Source organism: Cimex lectularius, unplaced genomic scaffold, assembly GCF_000648675.2.
Source record: "Cimex lectularius strain Harlan isolate CLEC.00 unplaced genomic scaffold, Clec_2.1 scaffold23, whole genome shotgun sequence".
Lineage (NCBI taxonomy): Eukaryota > Metazoa > Arthropoda > Insecta > Hemiptera > Cimicidae > Cimex > Cimex lectularius.
In genome coordinates, this window is record NW_019392690.1 from 1,445,919 (window position 1) to 1,470,891 (window position 24,973).

The window sequence follows — 24,973 nt, forward strand, 5'->3', positions numbered from 1 at the left end:
AGTAGGACGGATATCGTTCAAGATTAACAAAGAAGGGAAACATGGTTGAAAACTGAAAAGAGGGACACAGGAAAGAGCTCAAGAAAGAAAATGGCGTCAGCTTATCCTAACGAAGACGAATTCGGTCGGCAAATTAGACCTGCGACGGATAACTTATTAGGTATTTAATTAAATATTTATTAACGCACAAAATTCTCGGCGAATTAACATGAATGATTGAGGATAATGGAAAAAAGGCTTATCCGACGATAAAGATCCGAGCCGTTCCGACGAGCGTTTCCTGATTGTGAAATTAGGATCTAACGGATTACCTTTTATTATTTGTGAAACATCCCTGGCATCGGCGAAGATAGTGAAAAAAACTTGATTCCTTTTTCTTATAAATGTTTATGGGACATTCTTGGAGGACTCATAGTCCTTCCTTGGGTACTTGAACTTGAACATCCCAGGCTTGAATTTTGGAATTTTATAACAAAAACTGCACGGAACCGGAAAGCCAAAAATTCAAACAGCTGGTTGGACAAGCATATGTTTTAATGAAAAGAGAAAAGAAAAAAAATAAATGCAGTAAGAATAGAGAAATCACGATAAACGAGGTATATAGCCGAAATGTCAAGAAATTTGCTATTGGTAAATAATTTGACGTCGACCGAGAGACCGCACGAATCCACTTGTCAATTATCATCGCTTTAAGCAAATAATAAATTAATTAAAAACGCAACAGTATACATGAATTGATTTTGATTGATTTTTCTTAAAAACTTTAATTATTCTTTATTTCAGCACAACAGGAAATTCAAATTAAACTATGAAGTTTACGAGCTTAATTCTTGTACCAGTCGACTCAGCAGGGTCGTTTACATTGGAAATCTTAAAAAAATATTCAGAATTTTTTTCGGTTTTCCTCTACCAACTGCTGCCTGGCACCTTCCTTGGTGTTAGCTCCCTCTTGAAGCCTTTCATCCATCCATCCATGCCTCTATTTATACTATATTTATGGCTATATTTATCTAACCGCCCCTTTCTAATATATTAGCTCTACAGCTAAGTCGAAAATGTCTATCTGATGGATGGAGAGAAAACTGAGACTTGTCTGAAAACATTCCTTCATTACTGTTTCTTCCTAATATTGGTGTCCCTTCCAAACCCTAAGCGGTCCCGACGATGGTCTCTGGAAAGGCTGGACCCATTGCTGGCCTTACGGGATGTAGGTAGACTCACTTCTGCAAGTCTTCTTCTTCGTGTTTCAGCTCTAACAGACACATTTTGCACAGTTTGAAGTCTTTGAGACGTTTCAGAAGCAATAGAAAACGATGTCTCAGAGTGTGAAATCTGATCTGATCGGTCGTCAGCTGGCTCTTGGGAGTCCCAATCCTGGTCTCCGAGTACACTTAGCAATCTCCTGGTACCGCTGAATGCCCGACAGCCGTCGTTTTAGGAAAATCTAAAACTCTTGCAGCCTTAAGCTGATTTCTTCCATCCTCAATGAGTGGAATGGCATGGACAACTTGCTCGCTTATTACGGGCAATTTTGTAATCGTTTTTTGTGCCACCAACACAAAAGTGAATAAAGGCATTCATTGTTAAAGGATTAAATGCCTTTGTTAATAATTTACATGGTGGAATTTTAAATCAAATTATGAATTAATCGGTTTTGCCTCACTGTCAGTGACAAAAACAAATGCTTTCCGTCTAAATATAATTATCAATTCATATTTAAAGTGGACTGTCAGTCATCACAGCCCTTGGCAATGCTGGGACTGAGTGATCTTAAAGGAAATTTGAGATCGCCTGTAAAAAATTTAAATATGTCAATTTGTAGATATACTTAAGATTATTTTGCCCTGATGGTGACCTTAAAATAGGTCGAAAGCTTGGCAGTAACAACTGAATTTACATTGTTCTTCGAAACCATGCCTTGATCCAGATTGTTTGTGAATGGATACTTCTAATATTGAAAACAGAAACTTATGTTATATGTAATTATTCATTATTACTTTACTACACTTTGAAAAACAACACAACTTTGATTCCAAAAAAATACAAATACTAAACATGGGAAAAAACACAAATACAAATGCAACTTTCCAGAAATGGTTTACAATAGAGAGACACACACGTTAATTATAGAACAGATACATGCAAACTCAGCCGTAGCTATGCCAACATCATGAAGCAATTAAATTATTAGACCTTAATTTTATTTTCCTTTCCTTCGTTTATCTTCCTTAATAACTAACTTCCTTTCCAATATTGAACGCCGAATCACAAATCCAATCCAAGGCAGAATACAAATTCACGTTTCATAACACTTTCACACAAAACCGATTTGACACCACAAGAACAGATGTAGATGTATTAGTCGGTGTGATATACTGGGTCCTTTAAGAGCTATTGTATCCCCCATTCTGTGTCTATAACACGCCGGTTAGTCCTATTTCATCAAGGAACTTGATCAGTAGGCCCGTTTTCAGTGGATGAATTTCTTCGAAAGTGACATTGTACGTCCCAAAGCACTTCCTCTTGCAGGCAAGTGTAGGACCACAGATTGTTAATAGGTTTGTTGGAGTCTCCTCTGCCTCTTTGCAGAACCTGCATATGCCTTCTTGGATTATTCCAATCTTCTTTAAATGTCCATTTAGTTTGCAGTGTCCTGTTAAATATCAGAAAAGCAACAAAAATAGCACCACAATTTATATGAGTATGAAAGACTTGGTTCATAATTTATATTTACATCTTAAATTGTGTTTTTTTCCAATCAACATATGTTTTGTAATTTACCAAGCCCTGATGAATGCCCAAATCACTTCAACAAATAATTTATAATTAGATGCGGTCTGGTGTGACGTATGTTTAGAAAAACATTTTCTTTATCGTGCCGTTTCGATCTTTAGTGAGATCTTCAGGGCCTGGGATTTATAAACATTGTTTAAATTATACAAATACATGTAAGATGTGAAAAAATGAATTTATACAATGATAGAAATTTTAGATTCAATCAACATATTTGTACTACACAGAAAACAAACACTTTGAGTGAGTACAAATACTTTGAGTCTAAAATTTCAATCATTGTATACATTTGTTTTTTCACATCTTACATGCATTTGTATAATTTAAACAATGTTTATAAATCCCAGGCCCTGATGATGATCTCAATGAACATCGAAACATTGGCACGATAGAGAAAGTGTTTTTCTCAACCTCACACCAGACCGCATCTCACGTTCTCCAAATAATCGTTAATTAACGGTCACTAATTACCATACATTAATATCTCACTGCTACTATCAACACGACGCACAGTGATGACACAAATACACAGAAAACATACACTTTACAAGTGTATGAGAACAAATATTTTGAGTCTAAAATTTCTATTATTGTATAAATTCATTTTTTCACATCTTACAAATATTTGTTCGTGTTTACATGTTTTTATTACCTACGTCACACTAGACAGCATCTCATGATCACCAAATAATCATTAATTAACGGTCACTAAATACCACAAAAAATTGTTTATGTAGGGGAATAAATCGTTGACACCATGTTAAAGTGACGAATATGGATTGTCTCCACTTTTCACATTCGTCACTTTAACATGGTGTCAACGAAATGTGAAAGTTGCGCCAAGGTGACGTCAGATCGTGACGTTTTGAATCCGTTGGCCACTTTAGAGATGGTTATATAAAGTGTAATGAATGTAATGTAATTTTTAAAAAATAAAGGAAACGTAAAAGAAAATTTTTTTTTCTATTCGTTCCTGAAAGAGCCTAAACCTATGTATTTATTAAGCTCTTGTAGAACTTGTAACTGGGTAAATTTACCAGTATAAATAATTAATTTGTGTACTGATGTGATAACGTGTTATCTGATAATGTTATCAAATTCACCCTGTTAATGTGATCCTAGGAGGTTATATTCGCTGTTGCCCATATAAATATGCTTTTGAAGAAGTTTTGTGTAAGTTAAAGTTTAATTTAATCGAAATCGATATGTTTCGTTGGTTTCATCGGATGATCCGTCAGAGGATGAGACCTATGGACCCGGAGGAGGCCATGTCGACGAAGGCCAAGCTGTCCTTCTTGTACGCGTTCCTCGCGTGGAACGCCTTCGGTGCCGTCGCCTACTTCACCTTCACCGGGAGGAAGGACTGGCCTGAATACTACGGCCTCAAAAGCGATGAGGAACTCGCGAAACCTGCTGCCGTCTACTACGCCGAATTGCTCGGCATCAAAAGAGCCGACGTCTACAGCTTAAAAGGCTTCACGAAAGTCAAACAGTACGAGTACGTAGCCCCCGAAGAATTGGACAAGTGAAAATTAATTTTTTTATCAACCTGTTCTTTAGCCATTGTCAATATTGTATATATTAAATAAAAAAATCTCTTTGTGTACTTGTCGGCTGGCGAATTGAATTTTTATCACCATTCATGTCATTACTGAATGTAAATTCTTGATAGGATCGACCAGCAGTTGTAATTGTCATGATGATCGAGGTTGTAGTGAAGCTTGGGAGTGCTTCTTAATCCAAAAACAGTTCTGCCAAGCTTTCGACTTTATTTGAAATCATCTCCAGGACTTTCTGCTTCAAGAATTTATAACTCAACTGAGCTATATTGAAGCGGTTTGCTGGAACACCGATTTGATGAGCTGTTCACATGAAGGGCGAAATAGTGAAAAGGTTAAAAGAACATATATGACAGTTAAAAAGACTCAGTGTAGTACAATCTGCTAATTCCTGTCCCATTCGCGTAAACAGAAGCTCATCCTTCTAAATCTCTTTTATGACCTGTACCAGATAAGAAATGAATTTAAAAAGAAAACTAAATTAATTTTCACAAACTTGGGCGCCAGGCATATGTCATGGAAATGAGAAAGAGAAAAGGACTCACCTAAGTTTAAGTCATAATTAACAAATCAGTACAACTCTTGTGACAATCGGTAGCGGAATGGGCCTGGACCGTCCAGTCTCCAGGTGGGCACAGCTAAGCCTTGCTGGGCCCTCCTCTTGGACAGGTGGGGAGAGCCGTGCCTTACTTGGTAGTCGCTTGATTACAATTTTTAAATGTTTTAGTTTTACATCCAAAATATGAATAAACCCTAAATAAATAAAATTTAAGGGTGGTGCATTTATTTTGTCTAACAGTTAAAAGTATCTGCTAAAGCCTTCATTATAGATACAAATTTTCCATAATAGCGAATGTAGATCATCAAGGTGTGGACCCCCAGGTATTGGTGAGAAAATTTCTATCAGTAAGGCTGTGAGATCACCTTAGCCATGAAAAATTATAATTACAAATAATAACAATATACAGTTAAAGTTAAAACACATTTCTGCGATAAAACTTTTTTTTTTTGTTAACTTTACTGTTTTGAATAAAACATTTGTGTTATTAATATGTCTGAGGGAGGGAGAAAGTGAGAGAGAGAAAGAATGAGTGACAAGGCTTGTTAGCTGTTATAGACTTTAAGGCTTAATAATTTAATTCTTACAGTCAGCTAATAATTTCTGAATAAGTCTCAACCTTATTTATCCACTTTAAAATATTTTGAAAATGACGGATGACAAATGTCCGACAATGAATCAAATGATATTAGCAAAGAGGGAAGAAACGGCAAAGCTGATACAAACCGAGCATGAAAAGATTTCAAAAAAGCACGCATCAGTTATAAATCAGTTGAACGAAGGTATAAATCACTCTTTTTGTCTTAATAAAGTAAAATAAAGCATTGAGCTTTTAGCAAGAAGAAGAGTAACAGCTCTACGTGAGAAATCAGACATATTAAACCACAAGAGCGTTCTTCTGAGTGGTGAAATTACTCAGATGACCTCAAAAATAAATGAAGCCAAAGAAAAATTGATTGTAAGTTTTTTTGACTTGAAAATATCTATTTGATGACCACTTAACTGAAGTAAATCAAAATAAACAATGCATGTTAGTAACTAGTTTTAAAATTGTATACAACTGATGTAAGTAAAACAAATATGTTGACAAATTGCAAGACATTATAGTGAGGGCTGCTAGGTTATGAACCTGTTGCTTGATCATTTTGATCTGACAGGCAAAACCGACATTGGGTCCAATTCTACATACTGCAAGGATTGATGCCCTTTGTACTTGCGGAATTACTTCAGGGTGAATTTCCACTTTATCCAGACCTCTTATAAATGTGGTCGGCATAATACCTGTTGCTGACAGCGCCAGGGAACCATCTCCATACAGCTTACCTGCCTCCATTGGGCAGCCATTTTAAAAGAAAAGAAGTTACTTTTTGAATTTTTTTAGATAGGTGTACTACAAATTCTGGTTATGCAAAGTTATGTCAATTATAAAACCATTAATTTCATCTTATCCTGTCAGATAATACTGGGCATGTTATGTACAATGGATTTGTACAATCTCGGCATAGTACATGTTCACTATCCTACAGAAATGTCTGATACTGTCTGGAATAGCTACTGCCCTCTGGCTTCACCATTTTGCAATTCTTGAGCTTTCTTTTAGAAGGTATTCTGCGTCCAAGAAAGATGCTTCTACTTTTATGTACACTCATTCTAATTGTTCAATACAGTTAATACAATAATCTTTACATAATTAATTATTAATTAGCTACACAACTAATTAGCTTTGAAAAATTATTTTTTAAATAAACAAAAAATTATGGAACCCTGAGTGGATTTCCTGTTAGTTCTGAATTTAAAACAAAATTACTATTACCATAAAAATTAATGCAATAAAATCTAATTTTTTTGATTAACAAATCTTTTAAAATAAGTTATTTTTCCTGAAAAGTTTTTTCTTCATAAAAAAATAAGTCTTCTCACGGCATATACATATATTTTTTAAAAATTGATACAGACAATTGAGTGCCAAATTGACAGCATTTTAGCCAAACAGAGCCAGACTGACATGGTGAAAGATAAAGAAATAAAAACATTCGAAATATACTACAATAAGATTAAAGAGGAAAATGAAAAGAATGAACGGTTTTGTAAGTTCTTTTAAATCTTAAACAACAAGAACCTGAAAAAAATATATATCATTTTTATTTTTTTAAGGGCTAAAATCTGTGAAATTAGAAGACCTGGATGAGTTGAAAAATTGTATCGAAACACTGCGGGAAAAGAAAAAGACACTGGAAATGCACATAGCTACAACAAAAGAGAAAATTATTGGCCTGAATGCGACCAAGTTGGCCGAAGACTGCATGATTCTCAGGGTAAGTGATTGATTTATTATAATTTTAATCCTTGCACATTTTTCTCCTTTCAGAAGCGTAATACTGCTGTGAAAAAACGGCTCGTTAAAAAATTGAAGCTGCTTGAAGAACGATTGGATGAGGCGAAAAAGAAGAGTGACAAAACTAATTTGACAACAAACAATGAAAAATAGATTAATAACATTGGGCACTTTATTAGTTGATAATAAATAAGCAGTTCATTTGTGCACTTATTTCTTTTTAATTAATATTTTTTAAACAAAACAACCTTAAATCATTCAAAAACCTTTTTTTTATTTTATGTACTTATCATTACTATTTAGGTCTGTAGAGACCCAGTACTGAAGATGGTGAAAAGCTATTCTTCGTCTAGACAGACCAAAACAGCGAGGATTTGAAGAATAAAATGTTACATGTGTATACTGCTCCACAAAACAAGCGGTACTTTTATTTTTTTTTAATTTGGCAATGTTTTAGCCATATTTTTAATTTGACTATTTTAAAAATGATTTAATAATTATAATTAAATGGAAAGTATTTGTTTTGGCCATAGATTTTTAGGTAAAACTGCTTAATTCCTAATTTAATTTGAAGTCCCCACAATGTAAATCATCAACATTGCATTTAATCCATTAAAAACTATTACAGAAAAGCCCATAAGCAGCGAGCAAGTTGCTGGTGGCATTGCACTTGTTAAGGATGGAAGAAATCAGTGTTTCGCAGCAAGAGTTTTAGGCCTGAAACAGCAAAAGGTATTCAACAGCATCAGGACTGTAAAGTGTACTTGGATACCAGGATCGGGATGCCCAAGACCAGTCGACAACCGATTTATCAGGCTGCACTCTCTAAGAAATTGCTTTTCCGCTGTTTCTGAAACATCTCAAAATTTCGATCCATGCGGGATGTATCCGTTAGTGCTGAAACAGAAAGAAGGAGACTTGCACAAATGAGTCTACATCCCAGAAAGTGAAAAGCGAGTCCAGCACTTACAATCGACCATCATCAGAAATCCACTTAGAGTTTGGAAAGGACACAGATATTGGACAAAAACTGAATGGAGGAATGTTGTTTTCAGACAAGCCTCAGTTTTCTCTCCTTCACCAAAAGAACACCTTCAAATTTATCGAACATCTGTAGGGCACTACAGCCAATGCAAATAGTTGTTTGTTGGTGGTTTGGTTATTAGGTGGAATTGCTTTAGAGGCAAAAACTAATTATGCATTTTTAATAGGTTGTCACTTAATGTAGAAATCTTTATGGTAAGCATTCTTGAAGAATGTGTAGTGCCATTTGTTATTGGCAAGCAATTGTTATTTATACAAGATAATGCAAGGCCAACTGTCACCACCAGTGATCTGCAGTACCTTTGTAATGCCAATGTTCTTAGTCTAAGATGACCAGCCCATTTGATCTACGACAATTGAGTTGAAATTTACATTAGTGAGAGTTGGGATGAAATTCCTCAAGACATGGTTAAAGGTTTAATTATGAGCATGCCAAGAAAATTAGTGTATACTAAAAGCTAGAGGAGGTAATACACCCTATTAAAGATTTGTAAGTTTGTTTTATAAAGTTGTTGTTCGTACACAAAATGTTCATACAAAAGTGATTTTTTTCCCTAAGGTATAAAAAAATCAAAGTTTCAAAGTGCGCCAATTTTGTATATCTCAACATTTATATCACAGACAAAAACTAAAGTTTAACACCAGTTCAATCATTGTGGCTGATAAGCCAATAAAATAAAATTACTTAAAATGTTAACATTATTACAATGTGGTTAATATAATAAGAAAATATATAATGAAGAACTCTAAATTAATTATCGAATTAAGAAGGAATTTTACATATTCAAGAGTTACTAAGGTTTAATAAAGTTAAAGATTTTTTAAATAATTCATTATTATTTATGTTTGGTATAGAATCAATGATCAATCGTATTATTATCATATTTTGAATAAAGGTGTTGAGCAAACACTTTCAAACCCACAAATGACTCTTTAGCAATGGTAGGGAGAGCGTCCAATGGGGCGTCAAATCCTGCCTGCGGGAATGACTGGCTAGGCATCTCAAAAGTGTAGACATATTTGGTACCAACTGACCCCTTTGCCCAGTCGTCACTTCCTCCCGCGCCAACTCCTAGAAAGCGGTTTAAAAATATAATTACAGGATTTCACGGGAAACTCCCTGACCAGAACATGGCCATGAACACAGTGCCAAATCACCATGGAACTTTCACATTAATTATTCCCGTGTAGTAGGGAAAAATTAATCCAATGTACAAAATCATTTAAATATATGTTAAAAAATAATTATTTTAATTAATTATACTTTTTAACTAAGGTCGTAGTTGATACGAAAAAGATAATTTCACGAGTGAGATTCAAACCCACGACCTTCTGTTCAATGTGCTGAAGGTCATGAGTTCAAATCTCTCTGGTGTCACTAGCTTTTTCATCTCAACCAAAACCTTAGATAAAAAGTATAATTAATTAAATAATTAACACAGCCAATTATGACTACTAAATACATATATGAATTAATTTAAAAAATACTCCAATGATAAACAATACAGAAAAAAGTTGACCTTTCAGATAAAGTTGAATAAGTTTGAAATTATTTTTCATCATTTTCTGTATAAAGTAATTAGAATTAATAATTTATCAAAAGTACGGTAATCATGAGATTTGCAGGGTGATGAACCTAAAATTTGGTCAATCAATCGTATTGGTCTGCTTACCTCGCTGGGTTGGTAAAATGCCAAAATGTGTCTGAAAGACCAGTCAGATCCAGCGATTGTAGGAAGACCAAAATGATTGGTAGAGATCAAATTACAAAAGCAAAGTACTTAATTAAAAAAGAAAAAAATCAAATTGAGATTAAGAATGTTACTTACCAACTAAGTGCGTCGTTGGACCCACTGCATACCTTGTTCCATTAAATTTCATCATTTCTGCAGCTACCTTTTTACCAAGACTGTCCTGAAAATCAAAGAAAATTTTTTTATTAATATTATTTGTATTATATGTGTAATATTTCAAAACAAACATTTACCAGTTCATCCCAGTCAGTAGGAACAAGATCTGTGTAGCCCCAAGGATATAAAATTGCCTTTAAAAACAAATTTATTAATTAAAATAAAAAGATTTTAAAAAGAAAAATGTACTAACAGTTGCAGCACTGTGGAACGTGAGGTACATTTGGATTTCGCTTGCCCTCGGTAGGAAAAAATTGGCAAAAGATGATGCTTCCGGTTCCGAAAATGGAAACGGACCCCTATAGTTCATGTCACAAGGGTTGTCGCTCGAGCCAGGCCCTAAAAGTGGAAAACTGGAGGTGAATTATTTCAAAACAGTTATAATAAAATAATCACCGCCCCAGATGAAACCAAAATTCCTGTTGAGATCCACTCCATCACAGAACGGGTCGAATGTCCTCGCACGGTTCTTCCGCCAGAGTCTTCCCTGTAAAAAATTAAATGTTTACAATCTATACTTTATTACAATTGTCCTGTTCTTAGCCTTGATTTTATTTATTGATAATCAACTTTTCTTGGCCTCTTTAGAACTATCTGCAGTAATTCCTGTCACACAGCGGGCTTAATTATTATTAATTATTCAATTACCAGTTGGGTGTCATGGACAAGGGGTCAAACCACTTTACTATACATGCTTCATACTATTATCATTAAAAAGCCGTGGGCTCTGCCAAGATTCGGCCCAGAACTACAAGAAAGCCCTAACCATTTGGCCTCCACAGTCACCTAGTAATATCTAGCACACCAAAATTAAGTCTTGAGACTTCGACAGCTAAGTGAATCAAGTACTTAATTCATGTACAGTATAAAAAATATATTGACATACACATTCCCATTCATACTATTATTACTATTCATCTTTCATGGCCCATGAAAGGCCTAAGCTTCAGCCACCACAATTTTCCAGCTCTCCTCCATCCGTGATGAAGAAGCAAATTCAATTGTTACCGCCAAGCTTTCGAGGTCATCATCAGGGCAAAACAAAAATTGGAATGTACCCACCATTTCTTGTGAATAGACTCTGGTTTCGCCAAAAATTTTTAAAGTTGAAATATGCCATTTTTTAATATTTCTATTTTGCTGTTCTACTTTCTCAAATCATTTATGTGAATATATCATTTTATAGCATTTTTTATATAGATTGCAATATAAATATAGTAAAAGCTATCAAAGTTTATCAATACCAAAAATTATCTAAAAACCAAATATTTTTCAAGTAAACTAGGCCATAATTTTTTTGTGAAACAGGAAATTTCATTTTTTTCACATAAATCATCATTTAGTGATTGATTAAAAAAATATTATTTTTGATAAATAAATGTCATTCTTGGTTAACATAAAAATAGAAATGTTCCACAAATATAATGCAAAATATTCTAATTTGGAATGATTTAGATAAATCAACCAATAAATCAATCAATTAGAAATGAAAAATTGCTTTTTTGGCATATTTTAACAAACATTCTGTAAGCAAAGTAGGTCAGAAAATAGTCAAAACTTGAATTTGACCACAATGTCATGATTCCAGTGTTATAAAACACTCAGATACTGACTCACAGAAATCAGTCTAAATTAATTTTTTTGACTAATAATTTCGACATTCTGCAACATTCCTGGTGCATGCCCTAACATCGTTTTTCTCAAAAGCTAGTGAACTGATTTTCATGGTTGATAATCCGTTTTAAAGAAATTGTCAAATGCATTTTATAACCGTATCAGACATTAAAATCAGACTATTATTTCCATTTAAAAAATCGAGGTTAATTTCTGTTAAATAATTTTGCTATTTTGTGTATTTTCTTGTAGAAATATTTTAATGGTAAGTACATTGTTAAAAGCTAAGTTCCTTTTATTTTAAATGGTTTTAAATCCTCCTAGCTGTTTCATTCAGATATTCCATTAACGACTTCTCAAAAATAGAAAAAAATTGAGGGGTCAAAAATCTATAAATTTAAATTCAAACAAAAATTTATATTCAGAGATCTCTAAAGGTGTTAAAATGAAATTTCATATTAGATTTTTAAAATAATTATGACCTTGAAAAATTTTGGCTTTTAGCATTTTTTGTTATTGTTAAACTTTGATAGGAAATGATATATTCACATGATTCATTTGAGCAGGTAGAACAGCGAAATAGAAATATTAAAAAATAAAAAATTTCAACTTTTGAAAAAAAAATTGTTGAAACCAGAGCCTATTCACAAGAAGTAGTAGATACATGTCCAATATTTTGGAGTGTAGAATCACTGAAAAAAGTTTGGTTCAAACCCGTTACCCTCAAACCTGGTCATCCCTTTGTAAGTATTTTAAACAATTTATTTAACTGCTTCAAAGGATATTCCCCCATCTGACAGGAAATATTCCTCCCTCTTTTATTTCCTTTCATAAATTGCCAGGGTCACTGCTTTGCTCTAGAAAATTTTGTTGTCAGGAAGTATTTTTCATTGAAACCCTTCCACTCTTTAGAAAAGTCATGTTTCTTTTTTTTATACATACTGAGTTGAGTATGTAATAATTCCTCTGCTCAGATTGTGTGATGAGTGTCATCTTGAAATCATGACATTCCAATTAATGCATAACAAATCAAAATTAATTTCACCTGAAGTGTACGTAAGTTCAAAGTTTCCAAATTATATTAAATTTTTTGTAAAGAAAATTCACCGTTTTTGAATCCATGGAGAAGACATATCCATCTGGGTTGAGCAACGGCAATAAATACCAGTTCAGCTTCTCAGTCATCTCCAAATTGGTATCATTGTCTAGCAGTTGCTCGATAAAATGAACGACTGCAACCGGTGCAACCCACTCCCTGGCATGTATACCACCATCTACTAAAATTGTCGGCTTGGGCGATTTTCCTCTGTTGATCTTTATCCCGGTGATCGGCCGGCCCTCTACGCTTTCACCTATTGAAAAGTGTTCTACGCTGTCTTCATGTTTGGCTGCTTTTTCTAATAAAAAATCAGAAATCTATAATCAAATTAATTAAAAAAATATAGAGAGAGAATATGAAAGGCTACAAATAATAAATTAATATTACTTACTTCTTTATAAGTTTTATAAGTAAATTGCTCTTCCTTCCTAAAGAGGAATTATATAGAATTATAATAAAAAATCATAATTTTCTCTCTAGAAAGAATAGTGTTTACCCATATGAATTAGCGACTAAAAATAGCATGTAAAAAATTTTGACATTCATCGTCGAAGGCCTAAGTTAACAATGATGAGAGGATTTCTAAAAAATATTCTGCTCTGATAGTCACATGAAGGACAGAGTCACCACTAAGTGAGGACTCAATTTCTCAGCTACTAACACAAAACTGGTTTGTCTCACATGGCCACCTCCTTATATATTCTCAACACCCCAGGCCCTCCTCATTGAGCCAAATTAATTAAATTTGCATTAAGCCGTTATGGGTAACATTCAGTGATTTTTTTCCCATCAAGGTTATGATCAATGTATAATTTTTTTTTTTATAGAACATAAAGGAAAAAATTTTTCCTTTCTGCGATATCATCAAATTAATAACTTTTCTCCATTCACAAGTGACAAAGTGTGATCAATGAACTTAAAATGTCCGTTATTAAAAATAATACAACAGTCAAATCCTTGAAACACTAAGTTATGTCAACTGATGGCAGAAGGCATGGTAAACCCCTCATTTTCTCCATGTTTTAGATGCCTCATAAAACGCCAATTTCTGACTTTGTAAATTTGACTAAATTTCTTTTTAACAACTGTAAAACATACTAAACATCTTAACAAGGGTGATTAACTAGTGTTTCTTTCGCTTTTCTCAATATAATTAGCTTAACACATAAAAACAATAATCTGGAATTTAAAAAAAAAAATTTATGTCAGTTCTATTAATAAGGTCATACAATTTTTTCTTCTGGTAACCTTAGATCAAATTGGAATTTTAGTTGAGAGTCTTGAGATAAAATATTATTTAAGAGCAAATTAGGCAAAGGCCAGAGCCAATTTACAAAGTGTTAAAATCTGGGCATGTAAACATTTGTCTTTTATTTATTTTTTGTATTACATAAGAGGCTGAAACCTGACTGAAGTTTAAGGATGATGCAATCCTTGGACAGGAAAGTCCTGAATTTTTATACGAAAGATGCTCCCGAAGTTCAAGTTGGGGTTCAAGGTAAAGGAAAGAAGAAATGTCACAGGCCTTGACATGACCTTTCCTGGGTAGCTTTGCACAAGATGATCACAAAATATTCAATACATTTTATTTAGTGCATTTTAATTTTTGATCAGGGTATAACATTCTCTTTCCAACAGGCAACACAATCACACATACTTTTTTAATGTTACTGAAATAATAAAAAAAGAAAAATTGAGATAATCAAGTAATTTGTGAATAATTCTAACACACTTGAAAAAAATAATAATAAACAAAACTTGTACGTACCAATTATATATTTTTTTTAAACTAATAGCTCAGTAAAATACATTTTTTTTATATATATAAAAACCACTGTTCATTTGGCGAATCACAGCGTTTATATCATCGGCTGGTGGTGGCTTGGTGGAGGAGGCGGTGCCATCATGAGGTTAGGTGGAGGTGGTGGAACGGGATTGAACATTGGTGGCGGTGGAGGGACGTTCATCGGAGGTGGAGGAGGCATGAGATGTGGAGGCCGTGGCATAGGCAGATGTGATGGAAGGGATGTGACCAGTGAAGGGATGCCGACAGCGTCGTTCTTGAACGCGAACTGGAGGAAAAATTGTTTTGTGTCTTTGTTCCAATGTGTCCAGAACTTGTTCTCCGATTTGTCAACTTCCCTGCTCGGTACCTGCAAGTATTTATTTAATAACATTATTTTATTTTTCTTACAAAAACAAATAAATAATTTTTTTTTAAAGTATAAACTTGCACAATAAAAAAGAAGACTTCTAGAAACGTTCTTCTATTTAATAATCTGCCAATTAAAAAGAAAAAGGATCCATGACATGATCCACCAAAGACATTGGCAAACAAAGATAACTCTGACTGACACACACCACTTCATGACCATTAAAAGGGACTTGACCTCATAGAAATCACACTGACCCAACACTGAAAACTGAAATGCCGAAATGTCTCTAAAAGACCAACAGAACAAGGATAGGCAGGCAAGGATGTTCGGTAATGTCCAAATTATAGGTTTGTTACACCAAACCACAAAAAGATTTCACTACTGTATTTTAACAGATCTCAGTATAGACTGATATAATAAAGAGGGAAAGTTTGTAAGAGGTAATTTCAAAATCTACTGGTACAATTTTGATCAATTTTATTTATATGCGTTCCTTATGACCATAGGAATGACACAGACGTAGTTTTTGTCATGTTGAAATTGCAATATCAAATAAAGGTAGGAAATTATGTATGTTACTCTGCATAGCAGTTCACAAAGCAGTTCAGCGTAACTGCAAATTCCCACTGCTGCAATGCTTGACAAAAAAATGTGGGGGATGTTTGCGGAGAAAGAGACAGATCTTAGTCTGTCATGTTGCACTGGTACAGCCAAGCAAACCGGCATGAAGTGCAGACATATGCATAAAAATGTTTAAAAATTTCAATATTTACAACAATTCAAATTTGTCAATTATCATCTAATTAACTTACCTATTTCATTCAGCTATTTATTTATTTTAAAAATTAAAAATGCCCAAAAGAAAATCAAATTAATTTATCATGACAGGCCTTCACCGCAAGGAAACAAAAAATCCGTAGGCTAAATGAGACAGAAAAAGAACGACAAAATTTTTTCGACTGTAATATTGCTTGTAATTCAGCAACAAGAGATACAGAAAATGATGCCAAAAAATTGTGTGTTAAGAGGGGTAGTAGATTAGCATTTCATTATGACATTATGAGTTACGTTTTCAGAGATTCAAATTTTTAATGTTTGCTTGAGAAATGGTTGCTTTCCTTCAACATGGAAAATGGTAGAATTAAGAGTTTTCCCAAAGCCAGGCAAAAGCAATAATGTAGTTGAGAACTATCGCCTAAACAGCCTCCTTCAACAGTAAATATTTTTGAAAAGTGTATAAAGATCAGGCTGAAACTGATCACTAAAGATATAAGAAAATATCATAAAAGGATTTAAACTTAAACAGCACACCATCTGTGCATTTCTAGATTTGGAGGAAGCTTTCGATGTTTTAGGCTTAAAATTCAAACTAAAAAAATGTGGGACTTCCATTACACCTTTACTGCTCTTTATCTTCGTTTCTTGTCAACAGTTCGTTCTTTGTTAAAATTAATGAGCATACCTCAGTGACAAGGCAAATTAAAGCAAGCACTACTCTGGGCTCTGTCCTCACACCTGTTTTTTAATATGTAATTGAGTTTCCTAACCACACAGCTTCTCAGCCGGAGACGTTTGAAGATTGCGCCATAATGTACTCCAAAGGTGATAATATAGAGGCACCTAAAGGCATGTGCACAATGCACTTACAGAAATTGAATCGTACGTGGAAAAATGGGAAATTGCCGTAAATGTATCTAAATGTAAAGCAAAAAAAATTTCCCTTCGTTTTCTTCAGGAGTTGATCATCAACAATCAAACCTTCCCAAGGTACAATAAAAAATATACTGTCAAGAAAAAAACCATTTAACTCTATCCATTTCTAAATAGAATGAGCAAGCTGAAACCAAAATTCTGCACATTGATATTCCAGATAGTACATCCCCCTATTTTATATGGGAGTGGGGAATGGGGAGCTGCAGCAATCACGAAAATAAGAGTCCAAAACTGCTGTTATATGAGAAACTTTATCGAGAATTAAATTTCCCAACCATCAAAGAATTTATTACGTCCAAATTCAAAAAGTTCACGTAAATGGCATCATTTCACTTCAACCTGGGACAAAAGTTTTTTCGTACAAAAACCAGAAAGTCAGATAACCAATTTATTTGGATGGGATTAACCTGCCAAAACAGGAACTGGACAGGGTCCCAGTCCTGAGGTGGCCAGTTAACAAGTTATCTACTGTTATGAAGTTACGGGTTCTCTTGTTTGATGAAGATAAGGGGCCAAGAAATATTGTGCTAAACAGTATGATGGACAGTTAAAATGCATTGATCATACCACAACATCCAATGATTTTATTTATGAAAATACAAGGTTTTTTTATATTTTGGGTTAAGGTTTTTTAGTCCTGGATGAAAATGGGGTGACAGCTAGCATACTATAAAATGACCATTTTTAGCTAATTTATTATAATATAAATGTGAAATTTTTGTGTGGCTATAAATTTCTGGCTATCTAAACACATTAAAAATTCCTGATTAGTTCATTCTTACAATATAACGTTACCTTAAATGCAATAGTTTCATAAGGTTCGGCGGCAAAAAGGAGATACTGCCATTTCCTGTCTGGAGGTTCAACCCTCTGTTCATAAGCAGACATAAATCTATGCCTTGGCAAGATGCCATCAGCAATTTCTAAAAATGTCAAAAAAAATTATAGTGACAAAAGAAAATAATAAAATAAAAATATTTATTGGTTATTTACCTGGATAATCAACTTGATAAAGAAGGCTTTGTTGTCCCGTTTCAGGATCCCGTTGCTTTGTTACTCTATAACCAGGTCGACCAATTTTAACAAATTTCTTCGGTTCTATCCTCGGCTTATCTGGTGCAGGCTAAGAAATGTGATTCAATTAAAAATGCCTCCTATTGTCTGTATGACTAATTAATTACCTGTTGTGGAGAATCCTTGGCCTCTTTGGCTGCTCGACGGGCGAGGTTGGCCTGATGTTTCTTACCTTGGGTGTGCGCCAAGTAGCTCCCTTCGTTGTTATGAAGTGTTAGGCACAATTTACATTCATAAGAACCCAAGTGGTTTTTCATGAAATAGGGATCTTTGTTGATGTCGATGGTCTCCAAGGCAAGCTGTCGGAGACGCTCTCTACGATCTCTATTCGTCTCCGACCATGACGCCACGCCACCAGTGCCTGTCTTACCACCGGCACGGTTTTGGTAATCCATTTCTTATCTGTAAATTTAAAAACTATCAATAAGATTTAATATTATATCTTAGGTCATAGTGGAGGAAAGAATTGTATTCAGCATCAAACCCCCCCCCCCAAAAAAAAAGAATAAATAAAATAAAAACCTTAAAAATTTATTAGATAATAATTTATATCAAACATTTAGCATTATTTTGTTCATAGGTCAATTTACTACTATTATTTTCTATATTACTATACTATTTTCATCATATGGATATAGTTTTGTATGAATTGAACCTATATAAACTCAAAAATGTATAGGAATATTTGTAATTTATTCTTATTTTAATTAATTAATTAATATTAATTAATTAAATTAATCAATATATTCTTGTTAGTTGGATAAAGCAAATAGAAAATACAAACCAAAAAGAAACAAATGTTAATCCTCATTTTTAATAACGAATTTACTTAAGAATAATAATATGAGGACACTCATTTTGTAAACAAACACCTTTTCTCATCTTTTCTCCCTTTTAATCCTGTTGTATTCTTTTTAACCATGGAAAGATATCATCTTGAACCAAAAGTTCACAATTATTGTGAGAATGAGACATCGAGGTCACCGGCAAATGGATATCACAAAGGCAGTTGGCATTTCTCAGACAGAGCGTGGTCTCCTGGGCTTTAACACGATTCTGAGAGACTGGAAGTGCCAATAGGAGGCCTGGTAGTGGATCTCAGATGCAAAGGGAAGACGGAAATATTGGCATTGCTGCAAGTCAGAACTCTTTCCATAGTGCCCGCCAGATCCTAAATGAAGTACAAGATGTTTTAGCAAGGCCTTTCTCAACACAAACTATTTGTAATTGTTTGTGGGAAGTTGGCCTCACATTGTATGCCCCTTTGAGTCAACCTGCAGCAACAGCTAGCCACCAGCAACTCATGAGAATATGGTGCAGCAAGCTCCTAGAAGAAAACACCACTTGGAATGCTACTATATTTACTGATGAGTGGTGTTTCTGTCTGTATTGTGATAGCAGGTGCTGAAGAGTCTATTGACAATACCCTAATTCATGCTCCATTCAGTGCAGTTAGGAGGAGATGGTGAATGGTCTGGGCTGGGATTTACACTGGAGGACGAACTGAACTCCATATTGTTGGAGGTAACCTCACCGCAGTACGTTATGTCCAAGAAATTATTGAAGAATGCATCCCTCAAACCAGGGATCTCAATGGCAGGGATTTTCGATTTCTTGATAACAATGCCGGACCTCAAGAGGCAGAAATGTTCATTTTTCTTTAGAAAACCCGGGAATTTCCCATCTGCCCCTTCTCCCATTTTCTCCAGACCTCAATCCCATTGAGCACATGGGATGCATCGTAGAGAAGTCTTTTCGATCACCAGCCGCAGCAGTTGACCTACAACAACTGAGTGCAGCGTTGCAACATCTATAGAGTTTAATTCTTTATGAAATTGGTGGCAATCTTATTAACAGTGGACATTACACGCGGTATTAATTACAAGGCCAACTTCCCACAAACAATTACAAATAGTTTGTGTTGAGAAAGGCCTTGCCAAAACATCTTGTACTTCATTTAGGATCTGGCGGGCACTATGGAAAGAGTTCTGACTTGCAGCAATAATTAAAAAAATTATTGTGTCCAATAAACAAAATCGTGGAATTACATACTTTTATTTTGTCTTTTTTCAAAATATCTTAATTAAATTTTCCTTCAGTAAACATAATGATTGGTGACCAGACCGCATCTCACGATCTCTAAATAATCATTGGCTAACAGTCACCAAACACCACACAGTAAACATACTAATTTCTAATAAATGTTAATGCAATTTATGATAAAAATAAGATAAAAATGCTACGTAAAGTAAATCCTACAAAATAGGCAATATCACCATTCACTTTTCAGTAGTTTATTTTACATATACCATTTCAAAGTGAGACATTGTTTACCAAAATGTGTCTGAAATCTTGTGCAGTTAATTTTAATGCACTGCTTGAAAGAAACAGTAAAAATAAAAGTATAAGGAACTAATAAATCAATTACTTACTTGATTTAATTTACAAAAGTAGCTTTTTTTAAGTCTTCTACCTTTCAAACTAAAAACATCCCAACACAGAAAGACCGAGTTTGCCTTTGTCTAGCGGCAAGCAGAGGAAGGTTAGTCTAACCATAGGCAAACAACGCCATAGACAACTTGCTGCCTCAACGATTATGATACGTTAACATAGGAATCACACCAAAACCGAACTATCAAAAAAAAAAAAAATCAATAAATAATAATATAATAAAATACCAGGTACTTATTTTATTTTGCTTATGTTTTGTTTATATTTCTTTGAGTATGTTTGTATATTTTAGAAATTCAAACATTTTATTTAAGCATATTGATTCGTCGCTTATGATCTCTTTTAGGCTTTTTGGGAGGTTGAATACTTCTCTGGCAGTTTTTAAAAGTAGAAATTCAGTTAATGTTTTGCAATCAGTAATACCTTGCATGCGTTGCATTGTGGGTGTTTCTCTGTTCATGAGGTGGCCATGTGTGTACTGGTGTGTCCGATCCGTAGCCGTTCAGAGTTACTTCTTGACTGCTTTGTCCGAAGTACGAAGTCCAGTACTTGGCAGAATCTTTGATGCTTCGCAGTTTATTGTCTATGATGCTGTGCCAGGCTTATTCCTAGTCTATTCATATTTTAGGTGTGATTCTAAATTCTTTCGTGAGTACGTCACTGGGATTCCTTGTGCTGTTGCTCTTTTCGTTTGAATGTCAGCTTCAGTGTTGCCTTGAATCTCACAGTGGCCGGGCACCTCAACATAAAGATTGGTTGTTTATTCTGATATTTCATTTTTGATGGTTTTGTGGACAATAATGCAGACAAGGATATATTTGTAAGGATAAATATTACATGTAATTCACCCAAGCCCTGACGATGACCTGAATAAAGGTCGAAACGTCGGTAAAAAAAATGAAAAAGTTGTTTTTCTAAACCAACTTATCCTTGACCACTCCTCACGAATCCAATAATTAATAATAATAATAATAATAATTAAAAAACGTGAGAAGGAAAATATGTAAGGAGCTTATAAAAAAAAGCAAAAGAAAAATACTGATTATGCATGAAAATAAGGTTTTTGCTCAAAGGTTTTTATTGCAGTTTTTCGCTGGTGGTTTTTTGAAGACGTGACGTTGCAAGCTCCAATCAGTTTCAACTTGCAACCTTTCGACCGACCGACCGACTCGCCAGTTGTGGACATCCTAAGGATTTACAAATGAAGAGGAGCTTTTTATTGTCTCGATATCGGTAACAACCTCAATCCATCTAGATTTGACAATTTTCCGATCCGATAAAAACCATTTCCTCGTCAAATGGAGACGAGGAAACACCAATGTACAATATGCTTGAAGACTTTTACGAAAAAGAGCAATTTGAAAAGGCATGAACACACGAAACACGGTTGCGGGGACGCCTCTTGGGATGTTTACACCTGCGGCTCGTGTTTCAAATCTTTTAAGACGAAATTTAGTTTGACCAGACACCTCAAAACACATTCCAACTCGCAAAACGACTCCAAATCTCAGACGAGGACGTCTAACCTGATACGCCACTCGAAAATACCATCGAAGCACTTGAAAAAGTGTCCCATTTGCGGGAATGTGGCCCCAAAACACCAATTGATCGAACACTATAAGAACGATCACGGCATCTCCTTGTCCAAAGAGACTCTCTGTTTCAAAGACAAGGAAGAGTTTTTCTCCTGGAAAGAGACGATCGAACAGCACGGCCATTCTTTTGTAGTCAACAGGTCCAATTACAAGAGGAACGACCAGTCATCGCGTACGCTTTACAAGTGTCACCGGGATGGCACGTACGTGTACAGGGGACAGGGGAAACGACATCTCAAAATGCTCGGTTCAAATAAAATCGACGGGTATTGCCCGGCCCAGCTTGATGTCATGACGACGGAGAGTATGGTCGTCGTGAAATATGTCAGTACGCATGTCGGACATTCGCTGGAAATAAACAGGCTTAGGCTCGCCCAGAAGGATCGCGACTCGTTGGCCCAGAAGATTTCCATGAACATCCCTTTCGATAATATTTTAGACGAAGTCAGGCATTCTATTTCTCCAGTCGGTTTCAATCGGCGCATTCACCTTCTTACTAAGAAAGATCTCTTTAATATAGAAAAACTTTACAAATTGAACAGAGGGTGCAAAAGAAATTATAAAGACAATGGCAGCGTACAGTCGTGGGTTTCCAGGATGGAAGAGACGACTAACATCGTCAGATTTTACAAGCCACAGGGTGCCAAGCAGCCTGATCGTTTTGAATTGAATGAAGATGATTTTATCTTAGTTCTTGCGAATGATGCACAGTTGGAGTATTTGGCAATGTTTGGAAATGATTGTATCTGTGTCGATGAAATCCGTGGTCTTAATCCACATAATTTCAACCTAACTACATTGTTTGTTCTCGATGATTTGAGACAGGCTTTTCCTTGCGCTTTTCTTTTATCTAATCGTAGCAGTGAAGATGTGATGACTGTGTTTTTTAGTGTTATCAATGAAAATCTCCATTTTCCGATTACGCCCAATATTTTCATGAGTGATATGACTGATACATGCTTTAATGCATGGAAGACTACATTGTCAGAACCGAAATTTAGGCTGTTCAGTCCTTGGCATGTCGATCATGCCTGGAGAGAAATTTTAAACGATATCAAAGATTCAGAGAAACAGTTTGCCGTTTACAAGTTGTTGCAAAGTCTATTAGAAGAAACCGACGAATCCGCATTTATTGGATTATTAGAAAGTACAATCAACACTTTGATCACTGATCCTGCGACTGAAAATTTTGGAAATTATTTCATAGACAACTATAGCAATAATGCACACTGTTGGGCTTATTGCTTTAGACAAAATACAAACCTAAATACAAATGTGCATATAGAGCGTATGCACAAAACGATAAAACATCTATTTTTAAGTGGGAAAAAGGTAAAGAGGCCTGATGTCGCTCTCAACGCTCTTATGGGGTTTGTGAGAGACAAGCTTTATAACCGCCTAACTTCGCCCAACAAGGCAAAATCAAAAATAGCTGAACTTAGACGACGTCACAACCAAGCCCTGTCTCTAGACAGAATGAAGTTTGTGAAAGAAAACGACATATGGAAATTCCCATCGTCTACAAGTTCAGAAATTTACACAATAGAAAAAGAGAATTTAGACTGTACCTGTGGTCTGCAATGTGAAGACTGCAAATTTTGTGTCCACGCTTATACCTGCTCCTGCCTTGACAGCACAATAAAATGGAACATGTGCAAGCACATACATGCATTGGGTGGACTTCTGAACGATGGCATAATAGAAGCCTCAGTTGTTCCCAACCCTTCTTTAGAAGTGCTTGTGATTGAAAATGCCAGTGAAAACATTGACACAAATAACATCGTAGAACAGCTAATCGAGCAGGACGAAGAGGAAATCCCAACCATGGAATTTTCACAGCGGAAGAAAGAAGTAACAGAGGAGGCCCTTAATATACTAAATAAAGCAAAAACCTTAGACGATCTTGATTTGATATCAAAAACTATAGTCGCTCTCTCAACAATGCTAGACATGAACAAATGTACTAATAATAGTTTGCAGGAACAAAAGGATAAAGATGTAATAGCAAACATAAGACCAAATCGTCTTCAGGTCAGTTTGAGTTTTTTTAATTAAAAACAATGCTTTACTTTTTTGTTTAGTTTTTACGAGGGTATTTGTAAGTGTATCCAGCACTCAAGACCTTTATAAACTATAGGTTAAAGGTCCCATGATGGCTTGCTTTAACCATAGCTTTATTTCTGTTCCCTTGTTATATTTGCATTTCATTTATTTTATTTTTTCAGCTTGATCAAAGTGCAGAAAAATTGCTTGTTGAAAAGCATCCGACTATCTACAACATCAACTTGAAAGACCACAGCACTTTGACGATTGTAGATAATATCTGGGAAGAAATTGCAGCAGAAGTTGAACTTTTGTAAATAAAATTTTTTATTATTAACTGTTATAACATAAAATATTTTTCCTTTTATTGCAATAACACATGCAGCAAAAAAACCTATAATATTTATAAATTATCAACTATGTTTAAAACAATAAATTGGCCTTTTTTATTACATTTGTCAGTAAAATTTGTAACATAAAAATTATTCTGTATTAATTACAGATTTTAATTACGACCTACTTAAAAATGTAGTTTTTTTGTGAATTAACCTATTGATGGGGATATTTTATGTAATTAGTTTTAGCGGCGGAAATGAATATTTTGTTTTCGAGATGAGAGCTGGGGAACATTAAAGTTTAATTTGGAAAGTAAATAAGGAGGCTCGATCTGATTATTCATAGGTTTATGAAGGAAGATCAAGGTAAATTCTTATATTTTCAAAGGTTGAGATATCAAAATAATCCAAAGTATTATAGTAGTCATGTAAAGCCTGGAAAATTTTAAGTTCGTAAGCTTCATTTAAAAATTTATTCTGAACCCTTTCTGTTTGTTGGATCTAATTGAAAATAATATGAAAAAAGTTGTAAGTATTGAAAGTAGTTTGACCCATCATGCAGGACACCCCACATATAGTTGAACATAAAGCCTTTTACCAACAGAAACATACAACAAATATAGAAAGAATGTAATAAAAAATATACTTATCAGGGGAAAGCTTGATGTGATCAAAGGTTGATTTAAAAAAACC

The 24,973-nt window shown here is 34.6% G+C and overlaps 5 protein-coding genes across 53 annotated transcripts in view; 3 read left to right on the forward strand and 2 right to left on the reverse strand.

The window, feature by feature from the left end:
• The window catches only part of LOC106661257, a 59,783-nt gene extending 59,055 nt beyond the window's left edge, over positions 1 to 728 (reverse strand). For all 49 annotated transcript variants that reach the window (XR_002910082.1, XR_002910081.1, XR_002910080.1 and 46 more), the window contains exon 1: positions 312 to 728. The gene's annotated coding sequence lies outside the window, so the exon portion shown is untranslated. The remainder of the gene's footprint in view (positions 1 to 311) is intronic.
• A 3,152-nt stretch (positions 729 to 3,880) lies between these two features.
• Positions 3,881 to 4,395, forward strand: LOC106663611. The gene has a single exon (XM_014388599.2). The coding sequence runs from the start codon at positions 3,999 to 4,001 to the stop codon at positions 4,320 to 4,322; it is 324 nt and encodes a 107-aa protein (XP_014244085.1). The 5' UTR covers positions 3,881 to 3,998; the 3' UTR covers positions 4,323 to 4,395.
• A 995-nt stretch (positions 4,396 to 5,390) lies between these two features.
• On the forward strand, positions 5,391 to 9,036 carry LOC106664244. The gene is made up of 5 exons (XM_014389819.2): positions 5,391 to 5,693; positions 5,748 to 5,869; positions 6,866 to 6,998; positions 7,066 to 7,226; positions 7,280 to 9,036. The coding sequence occupies exons 1-5, from the start codon at positions 5,561 to 5,563 to the stop codon at positions 7,397 to 7,399; spliced, it is 669 nt and encodes a 222-aa protein (XP_014245305.1). The 5' UTR covers positions 5,391 to 5,560; the 3' UTR covers positions 7,400 to 9,036.
• Positions 9,037 to 9,116: 80 nt separating this feature from the next.
• Positions 9,117 to 20,471, reverse strand: LOC106673767 (putative metallocarboxypeptidase ECM14). The gene is made up of 14 exons (XM_024225893.1): positions 20,289 to 20,471; positions 17,964 to 18,258; positions 17,776 to 17,905; positions 17,578 to 17,705; positions 14,775 to 15,066; positions 14,571 to 14,583; positions 13,410 to 13,469; positions 13,305 to 13,341; positions 12,922 to 13,230; positions 10,597 to 10,687; positions 10,394 to 10,539; positions 10,278 to 10,334; positions 10,120 to 10,204; positions 9,117 to 9,362 (listed from the first exon to the last, which is right to left on the reverse strand). Exons 2-14 carry the CDS (start codon positions 18,249 to 18,251, stop codon positions 9,148 to 9,150), a joined length of 1,851 nt encoding a protein of 616 aa, XP_024081661.1. The 5' UTR covers positions 18,252 to 18,258; positions 20,289 to 20,471; the 3' UTR covers positions 9,117 to 9,147.
• An 879-nt stretch (positions 20,472 to 21,350) lies between these two features.
• On the forward strand, positions 21,351 to 24,282 carry LOC106663581. Its single transcript, XM_014388500.2, has 2 exons — positions 21,351 to 23,933; positions 24,128 to 24,282. The coding sequence occupies exons 1-2, from the start codon at positions 21,606 to 21,608 to the stop codon at positions 24,260 to 24,262; spliced, it is 2,463 nt and encodes an 820-aa protein (XP_014243986.1). The 5' UTR covers positions 21,351 to 21,605; the 3' UTR covers positions 24,263 to 24,282.
• The last annotated feature ends 691 nt before the right edge of the window (positions 24,283 to 24,973 follow it).

Bases quoted from the DNA above. Each gene is read 5' to 3' on its own strand.
- LOC106663611 (XM_014388599.2), top strand. From the start codon at position 3,999: ATGTTTCGTTGGTTTCATCGGATGATCCGTCAGAGGATGAGACCTATG.
- LOC106664244 (XM_014389819.2), top strand. From the start codon at position 5,561: ATGACGGATGACAAATGTCCGACAATGAATCAAATGATATTAGCAAAG. The intron at 5,870-6,865 runs GTAAGTTTTTTT...AAATTGATACAG, and splicing joins AAGCCAAAGAAAAATTGATT to ACAATTGAGTGCCAAATTGA. The intron at 6,999-7,065 runs GTAAGTTCTTTT...TATTTTTTTAAG, and splicing joins TGAAAAGAATGAACGGTTTT to GGCTAAAATCTGTGAAATTA.
- LOC106673767 (XM_024225893.1), bottom strand. From the start codon at position 18,251: ATGGATTACCAAAACCGTGCCGGTGGTAAGACAGGCACTGGTGGCGTG. The intron at 17,906-17,963 runs GTAATTAATTAG...CACATTTCTTAG, and splicing joins CCAAGGATTCTCCACAACAG to CCTGCACCAGATAAGCCGAG. The intron at 9,363-10,119 runs GTAAGTAACATT...ACCGCTTTCTAG, and splicing joins TCCAACGACGCACTTAGTTG to GAGTTGGCGCGGGAGGAAGT.
- LOC106663581 (XM_014388500.2), top strand. From the start codon at position 21,606: ATGGAGACGAGGAAACACCAATGTACAATATGCTTGAAGACTTTTACG. The intron at 23,934-24,127 runs GTCAGTTTGAGT...TTATTTTTTCAG, and splicing joins TAAGACCAAATCGTCTTCAG to CTTGATCAAAGTGCAGAAAA.